The sequence below is a fragment of the Schistocerca cancellata genome, chromosome 5, assembly GCF_023864275.1.
Source record: "Schistocerca cancellata isolate TAMUIC-IGC-003103 chromosome 5, iqSchCanc2.1, whole genome shotgun sequence".
Lineage (NCBI taxonomy): Eukaryota > Metazoa > Arthropoda > Insecta > Orthoptera > Acrididae > Schistocerca > Schistocerca cancellata.
In genome coordinates this window covers 81787457-81803464 of record NC_064630.1, presented here as the reverse complement: position 1 = coordinate 81803464, position 16008 = coordinate 81787457, and the positions used below count along the sequence as shown (strand labels likewise).

General features: G+C 38.3%; 1 protein-coding gene across 1 annotated transcript in view; it reads right to left on the bottom strand.

The window, feature by feature from the left end:
• The window catches only part of LOC126188371 (putative leucine-rich repeat-containing protein DDB_G0290503), a 180132-nt gene that overhangs the window by 121255 nt on the left and 42869 nt on the right, over nucleotides 1-16008 (bottom strand). Inside the window, exons 5-6 of the mRNA XM_049929970.1 lie at nucleotides 4157-4248; nucleotides 3988-4074 (exon numbers count right to left, since the gene is read on the bottom strand). Coding sequence (XP_049785927.1) covers nucleotides 3988-4074; nucleotides 4157-4248 — 179 coding nt within the window. The remainder of the gene's footprint in view (nucleotides 1-3987; nucleotides 4075-4156; nucleotides 4249-16008) is intronic.

The following is a 16008-nucleotide window of genomic DNA, read 5'->3' as shown; positions in this document are numbered from 1 at the left end:
TTTTCATTACTTTCTTATTACATCTTTAGTTATATTCATGACCTCTCGAAAATATGTGTGGTACAGTGACAAAAACAGTTTTTTATGAACCTGAAAACTGGTTTAAATGAAAGCTAAATGTAACAGTTCTTGAACTGTATGTCAGCATAAATAGTGTAACTATGTATGATTTGTAATACACCACTTATCAAATGCTTTAAAAACATTTAACTCTCACATAGGGTGAGATATGATAATTTTCAGCTATATTTATGGTTACATCAATTAAAATACAAATTGTTTTAACAGTGTAATGTAGTGATAATGATTGTACTTAAGATAATATAACAATTTTTCAAGATACAAAATTTATCTCAAATGTTAAATGTCACAGTAAAAGATTCAGTGTTTTAGTTTCTTATGTAAACTTGAAATTTCAACATCTAAAATTTCAGATTCTTCTTTTGCCTTATCTAAAGTATCTTTTTTTTTATTTTTGAGCTCTTTTAACTTCTTGAACTGTTCTTCTTTTAAGATTTGCCACTTCATTTTTGACAGATTTCTCCTTTTTAAAGGTTTCTACCTTTTTATAAAGCATCACTGGTTTTGTAATGTCCACATTCAGTTGTTTCTCACTTTTAATAAATTGTTGAACAACTGCATTGCACTGTAAACATTTCATTCTGCAACAATTGTACCTTCTTCCGACAAGAAATCCTATGAGAGCAAGGTTGTAAAAGGTCAATGATGTTTATGGGATTCAACACCCCACAGACTGTCTACCATGCAACCACAATATTGGCTGTTAATGGCAACAAGGGGGCAGGGCTGAAGGAATCCAATGGTGATTATACCATGAGGCTATGGAGTGTAGCTGAACTGCTTAGTTTATGAGTAATTCACAACAGCACTACAGTGCTGTTGATAAGAAGCACAGTGATGGTAATGATAAACAATGCAAACAGTGTATTATATCTACAACAACAGTTGCCAAAGTTGACATACCATCAGAAAGGAACCCAAGGAATTTCACATAGTAAGACAGAAGTGGCAGATGAAATATTAGCATTTCTGTAAAATGAGTCTGTGGAATGCTTGGTGTCATATACGCTCGACTGTGCAGACAATGTGAATGAGGAGTATAATGATGACAATACATGCTTAAAAAGTGAAAGTGACACTGAAATAGGTGTTGCGCCATATAGTTCATCATCCTTGTTGGACAGTGAGTCACAAACCCATCTCCAGTAAAACATAGTAAAGGACAATCATTGTCCAAGGAGTGGATACTGAACGTAATTATATACATGGAATATAATCTGCAGCATAGTAAAAATCAATTACAAACACATTTCGAATAAGTCTGGAGTAATGTGACTGTGTAGTCCACAAGGAAAACCACATATATTCAAGGGACGAGAAGAGTACTTGTTGCAAAAACTGGTGTTTGCTCATTTCAAGGATGCTCAATACAATTATAGGATGTGCGTGATAGTGACCCACTATGTTACACACATCAAATGGCACCTGACATACACTACAGTGGTATTGGGACCTGCTGCTGCTGCTGCTGCTAAGGCACCTACTGGCCTCTGTCTGTGAGGGCACCAACCAGTCGACCTGTGTGCTGATTGTTGCTACACGGGTGCAGCCATGTCCTGAACTAGGTGAGGCAGGTTGGTGCCCATGCTGGTGGCTGTGGGAGATGCATGCTGCCACGAAGTTAAATTTGCTGGTGTGGCTACAGCATGGCAGCAGTATTGGGTGCTGTAGCCAATGCATCATGCACCTGATCAACCAAGTCCACAACAGCGTCCAGCTGCATTTCTATTTGTATGACAATGACTGCTTGCATTTGTGCTGGAAGGCTGTGCATCCAGATAGCACATGACAGTGAGTCCAGGACAATGTTGGACTGAGTGAGAGTCTGCAGATGGCACAGGAACTGAAATGGCCTCCTGTCACTGCACTCCTCTTGGCACAGCAAGTGACGCATCTGTTGTTTCTGCAACTATGAAATTCGCGGGATTCGTTCCTTATATAAAGACTGCATTGGTGGCATGGTGATTATGTCCCACACTTCAGTCACTTAGTCTTGATCTAGCTGGCTCAAGATGCGTCCAAATTTGGAGATGTTGCAGGCAATGTCATTGCTCAGGAAAACTGCCTCCATTTGGTTGAACCAGATGACTGGGTCAGAGGACCAAAAGGGCAGCAGCCTAACCAACACGTGGCCTGTGCTTGTTGCCACTCCCATAACAGTGGGAGGTGTAGGTGGGGCTGTGCCTTGTGTGCTGAAGTTTTCCTCAGTTGGTTCCAGGTGAGCAGAGACCGTGCCTGTGGAAGAGTGCCTATAGCTTGCTCTCCAGTCTCTGGTTACCTACTAGTGGCTCATCTACTGTCATTTGTCTACTGTCTATTGTCTTTTGCAGTTCTTCCAAAGTCATCGTCTTGATTAAGCAGCTAGTTCATAATGGTTTGTTCACAAACTCACTCTTCATATGCAAGAACATTAGTGTTAGATCACTTGTGTTTCCATGTCACTCACACCGATGAAAGTTCACCACCACAGAGACACCAGTGAAGCAGGAATGTGTGGTTATCACTGCTTACATTCCAGTCATGCAGTGAGCTGACTTTACTGTTGCAACCACACACCTTGTTCAGAACATAGGCTATGGTGATGATGTGGTAACAGATATTGATAAATACACTTGCAAAAAATGTACTTATTCTGCCAAATGAGTAAATGAACAAGTGACAGAAATGACATCAGATTAAAATGTCCAGTAACTGGTGATCATGATTACTGTGTTTGCATAACAGTTCCACTTGAACACTGATCCTGGAGGATGAGCACTCCTCTGTGATGAGCACATCGTCTGATCGCATGTCAGTATGGGAGAATTGTGGATGTGTGTCTGGAACAAAATGAACCTTTTTCTGGCAATCACTTGGGTGCTGTGTGTTTTGTGGACATGGTAAAGTGCAGGTGGAAATGAATGGATAGCACCAAAGAAACTTTCGTATACATCTGTGGGGAACTCACGTTAAGCTCAACCCACATGGTACTCAGATTGAAGTTACAGACTCTTGAAATATGGATCGCTACTGTACAGCAGCTGAATTTGCACTTCTGTTGCTTTTCCTGCTGATCCATGTCTGTGTGCACCACATGTTACTACAGTTTTGCCTATTGTCTGGTATGCATACCGACAGACGTCTGATGCAGCAAACTGGGGCTGACAATGAGTGGCAGTGGTCTGTTTGCACATTTTTGCAGCATGGCTTCCACAACCTCTATTGTAGCATACTACCTAGCACTATCCTCTTCAAAGAAGAAATGTGCTTTAGGCTGTGCAACTGACCTACCAACATTTCAAGTTTAAGAGGATATGGATTTAAAATCATTGTTACGGCTAATGTGCAGCCCAGATGTCAAAGTTCATTCTGAAGAACTGATAGAATAGGAAGTTCTCAGCTTGGCTACAGAAGATGCATGAAGATCTGTGTTATGATATTATTGAAATAATTTCCTCCATTTTTCTCTAGAATTAAATACTAAATTTTTCCCTTCTGATCATATAATTTATAATAAGAACTATCAGCAAAAACTAATTCATACAAAACATCAATAAAATATTATCGCAAAGCAACTAATGTAAATATAAAAAACAATGTAAAAAAAGATAGATTGCTACTTACTGTAACAAAGACACTAAGTTACTGACAGGCACAATTAAAGGACACTTACATAAAGCTTTTGGCCACAGCCTTCAATGGCAAAAGAGAAACAAACACAATTCATACACACAAACAAGTACACCTCATGCGCACAAGAATACCAACTCTGGCAGCTCGGGCCAGAATACCAATGTTTATATTAAGCATACTATATTGATAATGTTATTCCAACATTTAGTCCTATATAATTATTAATAGAAACATACCCGTTTGTTGCAGTTCGCTAGGATATTCGTTAATACTGTGTTTTCTCTGTTGATGTACCTTATTTCACTTTCTAGCACATCAATTTTTTTCTTTAATTGATCCATTTTGTCATCTTTCTTTAGGATATCTTGCATTAGTTTACACCTAACAAAGGCAAACAAAATTAGAGCAAAAGGCATTTGGTACCTCTTATCAGTAATCTTCCAAGAGTTTATTACTTTTGTACCTGGTACTGTCGAGCTCATCAAAATAATTGGCAAGTTGTTCTTGGGTGGAATATTTGTCAGATAAGAATGTTGTCAGGGAGTTCACATTATCCTGAAAGTAAGAGCAAGGCATATTCATTTTAGATACATGGGTAAAAACTTTCATATGGAACACACAGTTCAAAGCCTGCTGAAGACAACATTTATATTAATACTCTAAGACACATCTAGAAATGAAACAATGAGATTCTAATCACAAATTATCTATAAATAATGAGGTAGTGGGTGCGGAAAGGAGGTAATGGCAATAACAACTCAGATTAAATACTAAAGGAGTAAAACTAATAACTTACTGTATAGTTAAGGTATTCAGCAATCTCTAGTCACATACATATGACTGAAAATACATATGTGTGTGTGTGTGTGTGTGTGTGTGTGTGTGTGTGTTGTACTCATTATCTTTGAGTAGAACAGTGTCTGAAACTTAACAATGTTGTCGGTCTTCTTCAGATGCCTATAAACAAGTCAGTGCCTTAACTACCTAGTGAGTCATTACCATCACGTCTTCAGTTACATAAATTCTGTCCAGGAATTCCCATTATCATCTTCAGAATAAATACAGTGAATACAGAAATTCTAGACTGGAGAAAGAGGTCAAACAATTAAAAACCAGAACAAATCATTAAAAATTTCTGATGACCACTATTTCTGAAACTTGTTATCCTAATTTCCATGTTAATATGCACAGAATCAAAACTCCAGGTAGGAATATCAAGAATGTAGGAAAAGATAGATTGTTACTTACCATAAAGATAACACACTAAGTTGCAGACTGCACAATTAACATACTGCCCCCACACCCTCCACCCAATGGTTTCCATCCCCTCTGTCCTAACACCTTTTTCCCATCCTCATCTCCCACTCTCTTTGTTTGCCATCCTCTGCCAATGTACCCACCTATCTTTCCTCATTCCTCTCTTTTTCGCTCTGTTTTTCCCACCTCCCTGCTCCACAGCCTCCTGACACAGCACCTGTTGGCATTCTATTCCCTGCACACTCCACCAGACAGTACTCCTCTCTTCTCCCACGTGTATATTGCTATCCCTTCCCCCTTCTCTGCTCCCTCCAGATTGCTGCTTCCCACCCAAGTGATTGTTGCATTCTGGCAAGAGCTGCAGAGTTGGCACTCGTGTGTGTGAGGTGTGCTTGCTTGTGTGAATGAATGGTGTCTATTTCTTTTTTCTGACAAAGATGTGGCCAGAAGCTTATGTGTAAGTGTCTTAATTGTGGCTGTCTGCAAATTAGTGTGGTGTCTTTATGATAAGTAGCAATCTAGCTTTTTCTACATTGTTAATACGCACACAGAGAGACAAACAGATAAGCTCATCAAAGAATGTAGCCAGAATATGGATAATTGAGGGGAGGGGGGCACAACTGATGTTAAGTTATGTGGAATTGGAAGGGCCACAATAAATGTAGCACAATTTCTTTTTAAATCAAAGTCAAAATTGTGTTTATTAATCAACAAACATACTGATGCTATTACTTCATAATAGAAAGCCAATATCTGCAATGCACTTAACTGAGGAAATATAATTTGTATGAGATTTATTGATATTATTTTGCTGTCAGGAAGGTAAAGTTCAAACACATGGAAATACTTTATTTACTCTCATTTTTAATAGTTATAACACTGGCTGATAACACAAGAGGAGAAACATTGCGAACTGAAGGTACAATTTAACTAGAAACTTTTATGTAGAACCTACAGCCATCTATCATTTTCATATGCAATGAAAATAGTGGCTAATGCAAAACAGTTTTGAAGCTGAATGACAAATGGCTCTAGGTACACTTGTAATTTGTATGCAACCACTAAGTGACATAGCATTCCTCAAATTGATATTGGATGGATATGCCTGTCTCTGTGACAGGGCAGGATATGAGTTTGGTTTGTGAAGATTGTAATTGGTTTCCCATAAGTGAATGAAGTGGGGAGGGGAGGGAGGTGGCAGCGGCTGTCATCTCTTGCCCACTTCTGTATATGTCCTTCAGCTCATCTTCATGCCTGCATCAACTTTAACTTTCGATAAGTAATTGTTATGGGAAATGGGTAGGAGAGAGAACAAAAGTGTAGTGTTAGAAAGAGCAGGTGAGAACAAGAAGAGAAGATCAAAGAAGGGGTAGAGTAGTACTGGGATATAGGAGATGGGGAGACACTGTTTTTAGAAGCAATGGTAAGACTGTAGATTATTCATGAGACAAAGAGAAAGGGAAGGAGAGAGAAGTGTGGAAAATAACAAAATGAACAGTGAGAACATGAGAGTGGGAAGACTAACTGAATATAGGAACAAGTGAAGATTTAGACTAGGAGAACTGTAGTAACAAAGGATACATTGGAGGGAAGATTATCATACAGCAATACAGACAAACTAGTGTTCTACAGTTGGGTCCAAATGGCACTGATATTTAATAAGCATGAGTAGGACTTGAACCCTATTAGAATTGTGGTGTCAAAGGCAATTCACATGTGTAGACATTTGTGTAGTCATCATTTAGCGTGGAGATTGTCAACATGTTTCTTTTTTTTTCATATTGAATGCTGAAACGATATAAAAAAAAAAGTGACTAGAACTTGGAGACTTTGTTGCTATGTTTGTCACAATCTGGCTGTGGAGAAAGAGCAGCTGATCTTAAAACTCAAATCTGATCTGATAGCAGCAAAAGCAAGATTAAAGCACTTGAGAGCTATACTTTCCAACAGCAAAATTATGAGCAGGGCAAATTTTAGGATTGTGGTCAAGTCCAGTTTATATTTATTCCCCACATAACATTCCAAACAATAATAGCAGTTTTCCATAATTTTTTCTAAATCTAATCGTATTTCATGAAACAGACATTTAGACCTATTATAAATGGCTTATCTGGTCAACATCAAAGCAATTCAGAGGTGGTGTACTAGATTGGTTAGTGGTGGGTTTGAACAACATGCAACTGATACAGAGATGCTTCAGGAACTCAATGGGAAGCCCCAGAGGGAAGGTGACATTCTTTTTGAACAATACCATTGAGAACATCTAAAGAACTGGCATTTGAAGCTGCCAATGTACAGTCCATTTAAGTACCATGAAGATAAGATACAAGAAATAAGGGCTCATATGGAGGCATAGAAACAATTTTTTCCCTCACTTTATATGTGAGTGGAACAGGAAAGGACAGAACTTGAAATGGTACATGGTATCTTCTGCCACACACTGTACTGTGGCTTGCACAGTATGAATGTATATGTAGATGTAGATGGTCAGATGGTTGCAATAAAACAACACTAGAGCCACTTTTCCTTTCTAATGTGTGAGAGACAATTGTGGTGGAGTCCAGAGAATGAGTGGCTAATATCTGGGATCAAAGTCTTTTGTGATGGGAAGAGAGAGCTTTATTTGATGCAAAGGACTGCTCTAATGAAGATTTATAAACACTTTACAATCAAAATTGCAAAATTCTTTACTATGTCATCCCAAGGGGAAAAACAGTGTATTATCCACAAAACTCCAAGAACAAAGAAAAGACAATTTGATGCATCATTAGCCATGAAAGAAACATACTGGGTATGGCAAATTATCTTAAACTCCTTGATGACAGTAGCAGTGAAGCACATGATGTTTCATAGGATTCACAGTCTTTGTCACATTTTGTTTTATTGAACAGAAAATTAGTTTCAGCTTTACAGGATCCATGGCTAGATTTCATAAGGCAGTGACATATAGATGATATTTACACTAACTAATTGATTATAAAATTCAATGATTTTTTCCAAACATTAGCTGAAAACACAGGGATAAAAACTGATCATCAAAGCCAGATTCACTACTTTTGTGATGGGAATTGCATGCACCACCACCGGACATCAATTGTGCCACATAATCTGTTACAGAAATCACAAAACTCATTAGGTCACTCTAAATCAGTAACTCTTCCTGACAGTATTTCAACAAAAGTATTAAAATCCTGTGCTAACTTGGTTGTGCTACCCTTGAGTTACCTTCACAATCATTCGATGAGCTAAGACATTCATAAGTAAGAGCCCACTTCACTTTTACTGAGAATTTATTTATTTAACTGCACAACTGGTTTTAGAGCACTAGAGCTAACAATTAGTGTTAACAATTAATTAGGAACCATCATAAATCCATGGAGCTTTGGCCAGTTAGTATGGAAAATCAAGCTTATGTCTTCCCTATGCTGTGAGTCCCTAGTGGAGCATATCACTAAGACCAACAAGGAACCGTGCAGTTCGACCTCTAGAGGGGCTAGGAGGACATGGTGGCAAATACGCAAAATGTTTACCTATACATTCAGCACATGCACTGTGATGCACTCCTTGCTCCTTGAGAGGCTTAACACTACAAAGTTCCTTTTTGGCCTTTGCTACATGCTCTGCAGTCTGCTTCTTGATTTTCTATGCTGACTGGCCTGACCACCACACAAGTATGACTGTTTTTAATTAATTATTGGCAACTGAGAATGGGTGTCTAATGTTCTGTAACCAATCATGTAGTTAAATAAATAAATTCTCAGTACAACTGAAGTGGATTCTTGTTCATGAATATGTTACTCAGCTGCGGATGTCTTCTGAATCAAATCCTTTGGAGTCAAAGTGTATATATGCAAATAATTTTTCCACAAGCATGTAGTTCAACTGCCATTGGCATGGCTAAATTAATTTCAAGAAGTAATAGTAGTAGTAGTAATAGTAGTAGTAGAAGTAGTAATAAAACCTATACATCCCTTCTTCCCATGTTCTCAATTTTTGTTCAGAAGTTAGTTTATAACAAAATGTTGAACCATTTCTCCACAACAGTTTAGTTTGCTTTCCATAAAGGTTTCTTCACTGAGAAAGTAATAAGTGATCTCATAAACTGAATTCTAAAAAAATTAAGCAAAAATAACAACTTTGTTACAATTTTCTGCCATACTGCCTAGCCCTTCACTTGTGTGGGTCATAAAAGTTTACTGAGCAAACTAAAATCATATGCTGTTAAAAGCATCTACTTGCTTAAATGGGGTCAGATCATAACAATTGAAAACTGAGTATCACACAATATATACAAAAAATACATTAATAAATTAGGAGTGGGGAATCTTTAAATACCTTCTCCTGTCAAGGATCAATGCTTGGCTCACTACTGTTCTTGATCTAGATAAATTATTTACTTGGGACATTGGGGGACTCTTCAAAAACTGTCATGTTTGCTGATGACACAAATATAACAACAAAAGGCCCAAACACATCCATACAATACACAATCAGGATATTAATGTTTCATATTATGTAATTCCAAACAAATGAACTGACTTATAGGTACAAGAGTAGAGACTGATAGGCAGATGGTGGATGAGGTTCCAAGTGCGTAGTTCCTTCAATGAAATGTATAATAAACTGAGGTAATTTAAGCAAAAAGTTTAGTTCTACTTGCTTTGAGCTTAGAAATATCTCTCACTATGTTGACCAGCTGATAGATTTGATAGTGCCCTTTTCATCTTTTTACTCAATATAAACCTTCGGCGTAATCTTCTGGGTCAGTGCAGCTCAAGTCATAAAAATATTTGCTACAGAGGTGTGCAGTAAGAATATTGTGCAAAGTTGATAATTGAACATCTTGCAGCAGGTTCTTCAGAAACATAGGAATTCATGCCAATGTATGCACGCTGTTAACTAATATGTGGGGAAACTTCTAGGAAGGGGACAGAGGACTTAAAAAGAAACAAAGAGTATCATATATATGTATGATCAATTTTTTTTAATTTTTTTAGTTACAGACACTTTTTTATTGTTATGTGCTTCCTTCTTTCCTGTCTTTTTGTTTTCAAATTTTGAACTTAAATCTGTAGGCATTTTTTCTTTTTACATGTTTGTTTTGGGAGGAGTATTGGTAAATAAACAAATACTTTTAGTATAGAGAAGACAACCAATAGTGGAAGATTATGCTGCAGTTCTTATTGGACTAGTGTTTAGGGTGTACTGAACATTCTTCCCCCACCACTGGGTATTTCCGAACAAGCATGCATTAGTAACCCTAGCTAGAGAGAGACATGTTGTGTCAGACTTTCAGTTATGGGCAATACACCTGCTTGGTTGTATTCTTACTCAAACTAGTGTGTACTGCCCATTTCTGGCTAAAATGTATTCTAATCAGCACATGGCAGGCATGGATTTGCAAACTGCAAATACATCTGAAGCCAGATGTTTGTATACTGAAAAATTTTCTAATAAAAAGCAAAAAGAGCATTCAAAGAATACATAAACATCTTGTGGAGACAGGGTCTTTTGAGATAAGGTCATTTCATTGTCGAAGACCAAATAGTGTTAGAACACCTGGTCTACAAGATCAAGTATTTCACCATACTGAGGAAAATAATGGCAGCAATACCAGAGAAATAGCAGAAACTGAGGTTGCAAGTCAGCCGACAGTGTGGAAAGTGTCACGAGAGCGAATGATTTATCCATACCATCTTCAGAGAATGCACGTTCTTACTGAAACAGATTTTGAATCCAGAAAAGCTTTTTGTGTTTGATTACTGGGAATGTGTGCTCAGAACCAACACTTTCTGCCTACCACAGTGTTCACAGATGAAGCAAAGTTTATCAGGAATGGAATGCAGAATTTTCACAACATTCATGTATATGCAGATGAGAATCCTTCTGCAGTTTTGGGAAGAAGACATCAACTACAATTTACCATTAATATATAGGATGTTGCAACTGGAGACAGACTAACTGAATGGGCTTATTTTCCATGGAACATTGACTGGAGTGCCATTCAGTGAAATTTAAATTTTTTGATGGAGGAAGTCAAAACAAGTGGTTCAGGCACAATAGGGCACCACCTCATTTTGCTCTGCAAGCAAGAACAGTTTTAAATCAGCATTTCCCAAATACAGTAAACAGATAGGTCACAGGGCAGCAACAGCTCAACCTGCCTGCATCCTGATCTCAGTCCACTGCATTTTTCTTTTTGGAGACATTTCAAGGACACATTGTATTTTAGACCTACTGAAAATGTTGACTTTCTTCATCAGTGTGTTCCAGAAGATTTAGAAGCTTGTGTTAGAGGTAATAGCAGATATTTTGAACATTACATTTAGTCATCAAAGACAGTATTTGAAAAGAAAAAATTCCCTTAGAACCAAGTCGTAAGTTTGAAAACAAAAAGACAGAAAAGAAGAAACACGTAACAACAAAAAAGTGTCTGTAACTGAGAAAATAAAAAAAGTCACACACACAGTGATCAAAATAAATGTTGATTATTGCTGAATTGTCAATAGAGGACATAACAGGATATAAAACTGATTTTGTTCTGCTAGGTACAGTCATATAGAGCCAAAAATAAGGAAGATAAACACACTTCCACTTGATTAAGTTGTCCAGATAAGCCTGTGGGATATTGTCCCATTCCTGCACAGCAGCTTCTATGATGCTCTGTAAGAACAATTGTGGGACAGGATGAATGCAAGCTGCTCGGTTTAATGTGCCTTGTGCATTCTCAAAGCAGTTAACACCTAGAATATATAGATGCCATTCCATCTGACTGATTCTGTGTTCCACTAGGATGGTGATCACAAGAGTGTGGTGATGGCGGCATGCATTGTCATCCATCAACATGTATCCTGCTCCAGTATGTTCACCATATGGAGACACAATGCATATAAGGATGTTGTCCTGATACTTCACACCATCACTATCCCATGTATTGGCACAAGAGGTGTACTGCAGGCATACATGATTCCTCCTCAAAATGTGACTAAACAACCTTGATAACAGTCTAGAACACAGTTAGACTCAAACATTGCCCTTGTCACCTCCACACATGAATACCAGTATTGTCAGAGTGGAGACTTATGTGTCTCATAAGGAAAGAGTGTTCTGTCCCTTGAAATCTAAGAGAACCGACTCGTGGCGATAACATATTAGACCTTCTGGTGACAAACAGACCCGAACTATTTGAAACAGTTAATGCAGAACAGGGAATCAGCGATCATAAAGCGGTTACTGCATAGATGATTTCAGCCATCAATAGAAATATTAAAAAATGTAGGAAGATTTTTCTGTTTAGCAAAAGTGACAAAAAGCAGATTTCAGAGTACTTGACGGCTCAACACAAAAGTTTTATTTCAAGTACAGACAGTGTTGAGGATCAGTGGACAAAGTTCAAAACCATCATACAATATGCATTAGATGAGCATGTGCCAAGCAAGATTGTAAGAGATGGAAAAGAGCCACTGTGGTACAACAACCAAGTTAGAAAACTGCTGCGAAAGCAAAGGGAACTTCATAGCAAACTTAAACATAGCCAACACCTTGCAGACAAACAAAAATTACGTGAAGTGAAATGTAATGTGAGGAGGGCCATGCAGGAGGCGTTCAGTGAATTTGAAAGTAAAGTTCTGTGTACTGACTTGGCAGAAAATCCTAAGAAATTTTGGTCTTATGTCGAAGCGGTAGGTGGATCAAAACAAAATGTCCAGACACTCTGTGACCAAAATGGTACTGAAACAGAGGATGACAGACTAAAGGCCGAAATACTAAATGTCTTTTTCCAAAGCTGTTTCACAGAGGAAAACTGCACTGTAGTTCTTTCTTTAGATTGTCGCACAGATGACAAAATGGTAGATATCTAAATAGACGACAGAGGGATAGAAAAACAATTAAAATCGCTCAAAAGAGGAAAGGCCGCTGGACCTGATGGGATACCAGTTCGATTTTACACAGAGTACGAGAAGGAACTTGCCCCCCTTCTTGCAGCGGTGTACCGTAGGTCTCTAGAAGAGCGTAGCATTCCAAAGGATTGGAAAAGGGCACAGGTCATCCCCGTTTTCAAGAAGGGACGTCAAACAGATGTGCAGAACTATAGACCTCTATCTCTAACGTCGATCAGTTGTAGAATTTTGGAACTTGTATTATGTTAGAGTATAATGACTTTTCTGGAAACTAGAAATCTACTCTGTAGAAATCAGCATGGGTTTCGAAAAAGACGATCATGTGAAACCCAGCTCGCGCTATTCGTCCATGAGACTCAAGAGGGCCATAGACACGGGTTCCCAGGTAGATGCCATGTTTCTTGACTTCCACAAGGCATTCGATACAGTTCCCCACAGTCGTTTAATGAACAAAGTAAGAGCATATGGACTATCAGACCAATTGTGTGATTGGATTGAAAAGTTCCTAGATAACAGAATGCAGCATGTCATTCTCAATGGAGAGAAGTCTTCCGAAGTAAGAGTGATTTCAGATGTGCCACAGGGGAGTGTCGTAGGACCGTTGCTATTCACAATATACATAAATGACCTTGTGGATGACATCGGAAGTTCACTGAGGCTTTTTGAGGATGATGCTATGGTATATCGAGAGGTTGTAACAATGGAAAATTGTACTGAAATGCAGGAGGATCTGCAGCGAATTGACGCATGGTGTAGGGAATGGCAATTGAATCTCAATGTAGACAAGTGTAATGTGCTGCGAATACATAGAAAGAAAGATCCCATATCATTTAGCTACAATATAGCAGGTCAGCAACTGGAAGCAGTTAATTCCATAAATTATCTGGGAGTACGCATTAGGAGTGATTTAAAATGGAATGATCCCTAAAGTTGATCGTCGGTAAAGTAGATGCCAGACTGAGATTCATTGGAAGAATCCTAAGGAAAAGCAATCCAAAAACAAAAGAAGTAGGTTACAGTACACTTGTTTGCCCACTGCTTGAATACTGCTCAGCAGTGTGGGATCTGTTCCAGATAGGGTTGATAGAAGAGATAGAGAAGACCCAACAGAGAGCAGCGCGCTTCATTACAGGACCATTTAGTAATCATGAAAGTGTTACAGAAATGATAGATAAACTCCAGTGGAAGACTCTGCAGGAGAGACGCTCAGTAGCTCGGTATGGGCTTTTGTTGAAGTTTCGAGAACATACCTTCACCGAGGAGTCAAGCAGTATATTGCTCCCTCCTACGTATATCTCTCAAAGAGACCATGAAGATAAAATCAGAGAGATAAGGGCCCACACAGAGGCATACCGACAATCCTTCTTTCCACGAACAATACGAGACTGGAATAGAAGGGAGAACCGATAGAGATACTCAAGGTACCCTCCGCCACACACTGTCAGGTGGCTTGCGGAGTATGGATGTAGATGTAGATGTAGATTCCCAAAGAGTGGTTTCATGCTTAATCAACACAGGCCTCTCTCCAAACCTGATTTACAGGAGGAGCCCTGAGAGGTCTTCTGGCATGTAATTGCTACTCATGGAGCCTATTTAGTATCATCTGTGTTTGACACCTGCACCCCTATAGCTGTTTGGAACTCCCACCATGGACATGTAGTATTGCATTGGGGGTTTCTGTTTGGTGTTAGATGCAGATATTGGTCTGCAAACTTATTGTTTTTCTTTCACGATTATCTCTGTGGTGATCCTGAACTGATACTGTTGCTAGAACCTTTTCCAGTTTCTAGAGATATCACTTTGTCTCACAGTGACTGTGATATCCACCTGTCTCATTCACTGCTCCATTAGAGTGACTATGTGGGGCCTCTGGTCATATGTTATTGTTATCCACACCACCCTGAAGCAATACAAGTCTTTTAATGACACACAGCACAAGTACTAATGACACAGTTGACACAGACTGCACATATTACCCCCTCACAGTAGAAACATGGACTGTTTCTGCTGGCATCACATTACAAATGACTCAGTGCATTGATATCAGTGTGTATTTCTGAATCACAAAATTAAGTATTCTTTTTAAGTCCTGTATCCACTCCCCAAAGGTTTCCGCATATTAGTTAATACCCTGTATGTACTCCAGAATGGCATTTGAGGTTAACAGCAAAGAGTTAATTTAGCATGAACAGTTCATTTTGCCACCATAATATTAGAAATAAAAATAATTTCCATAGTGCCTATGCGTCACTATCTAAGAACCATAACAGAGTTCTCTACTCTGGTGCAAAAGTCTATAATAGGTTGCCAGTAGACATTACACTGAAATTCACAGGTATACAAAACAAAGTAGGAGAATATTCCATAAGCCACTCCTTTTACAATTAATCTGAACACCTGGACTCAAGGATGAAAATAACACCTTACTCTAATGTTTTTATTAAACAGATCTTCACTTTTCCAGTTCACAGACATCTGACAGTCTGTGTAGTGGCACATAAATGTTTTATTTGATGCACCACATAAATGCATAAGTAGCATAAGAAAAGGACCACTGCCCCTTTAAAAGTATAGCTTCTCTTAATGTATGTAAATATTTATCAGTAATCTAGAAATAGTTTCCATTATTATCTGTCTGAGTAGATTAGCTATGGTCATAATCTGTGATGTTGTTTTATCAATGATGTATCTTATGAACTCCATAGCCATTAATGACTGTTGGAGAAAAACACAAACAGTCACAAAAACTTTCAAAATGCTTTATTTCAGTGCCGAAACTAGTTTCAGGCATCCCTAATCTAATTGGAAATGTTAGCCATCTAAAGATGGGCACAAATGGCTAAAACTAGCAATGGCATTTAGATAAAGCATTTTAAAAGTATGTGTAGCTAGTTGCTTAATCACCAAAAATAACATGCTGTTATTGTACATTAAACAAATACAGTGTCTGCTTTCACCTGTCAACGTATTACTTGACTTGTTGGACATCCTATCATCCATTACAGAATTTACAGAACATGGCATGTGGGTGAATAAATGGAAATCACCCACACCAAAATAGGGTGTGTGCATTAACAGTTGTTCTCATATGTCCTCCTACCTCAGATGAGATAGGAACTAATAGAGATATGACTGCAATTGGAGGTGTTGGGTGGGT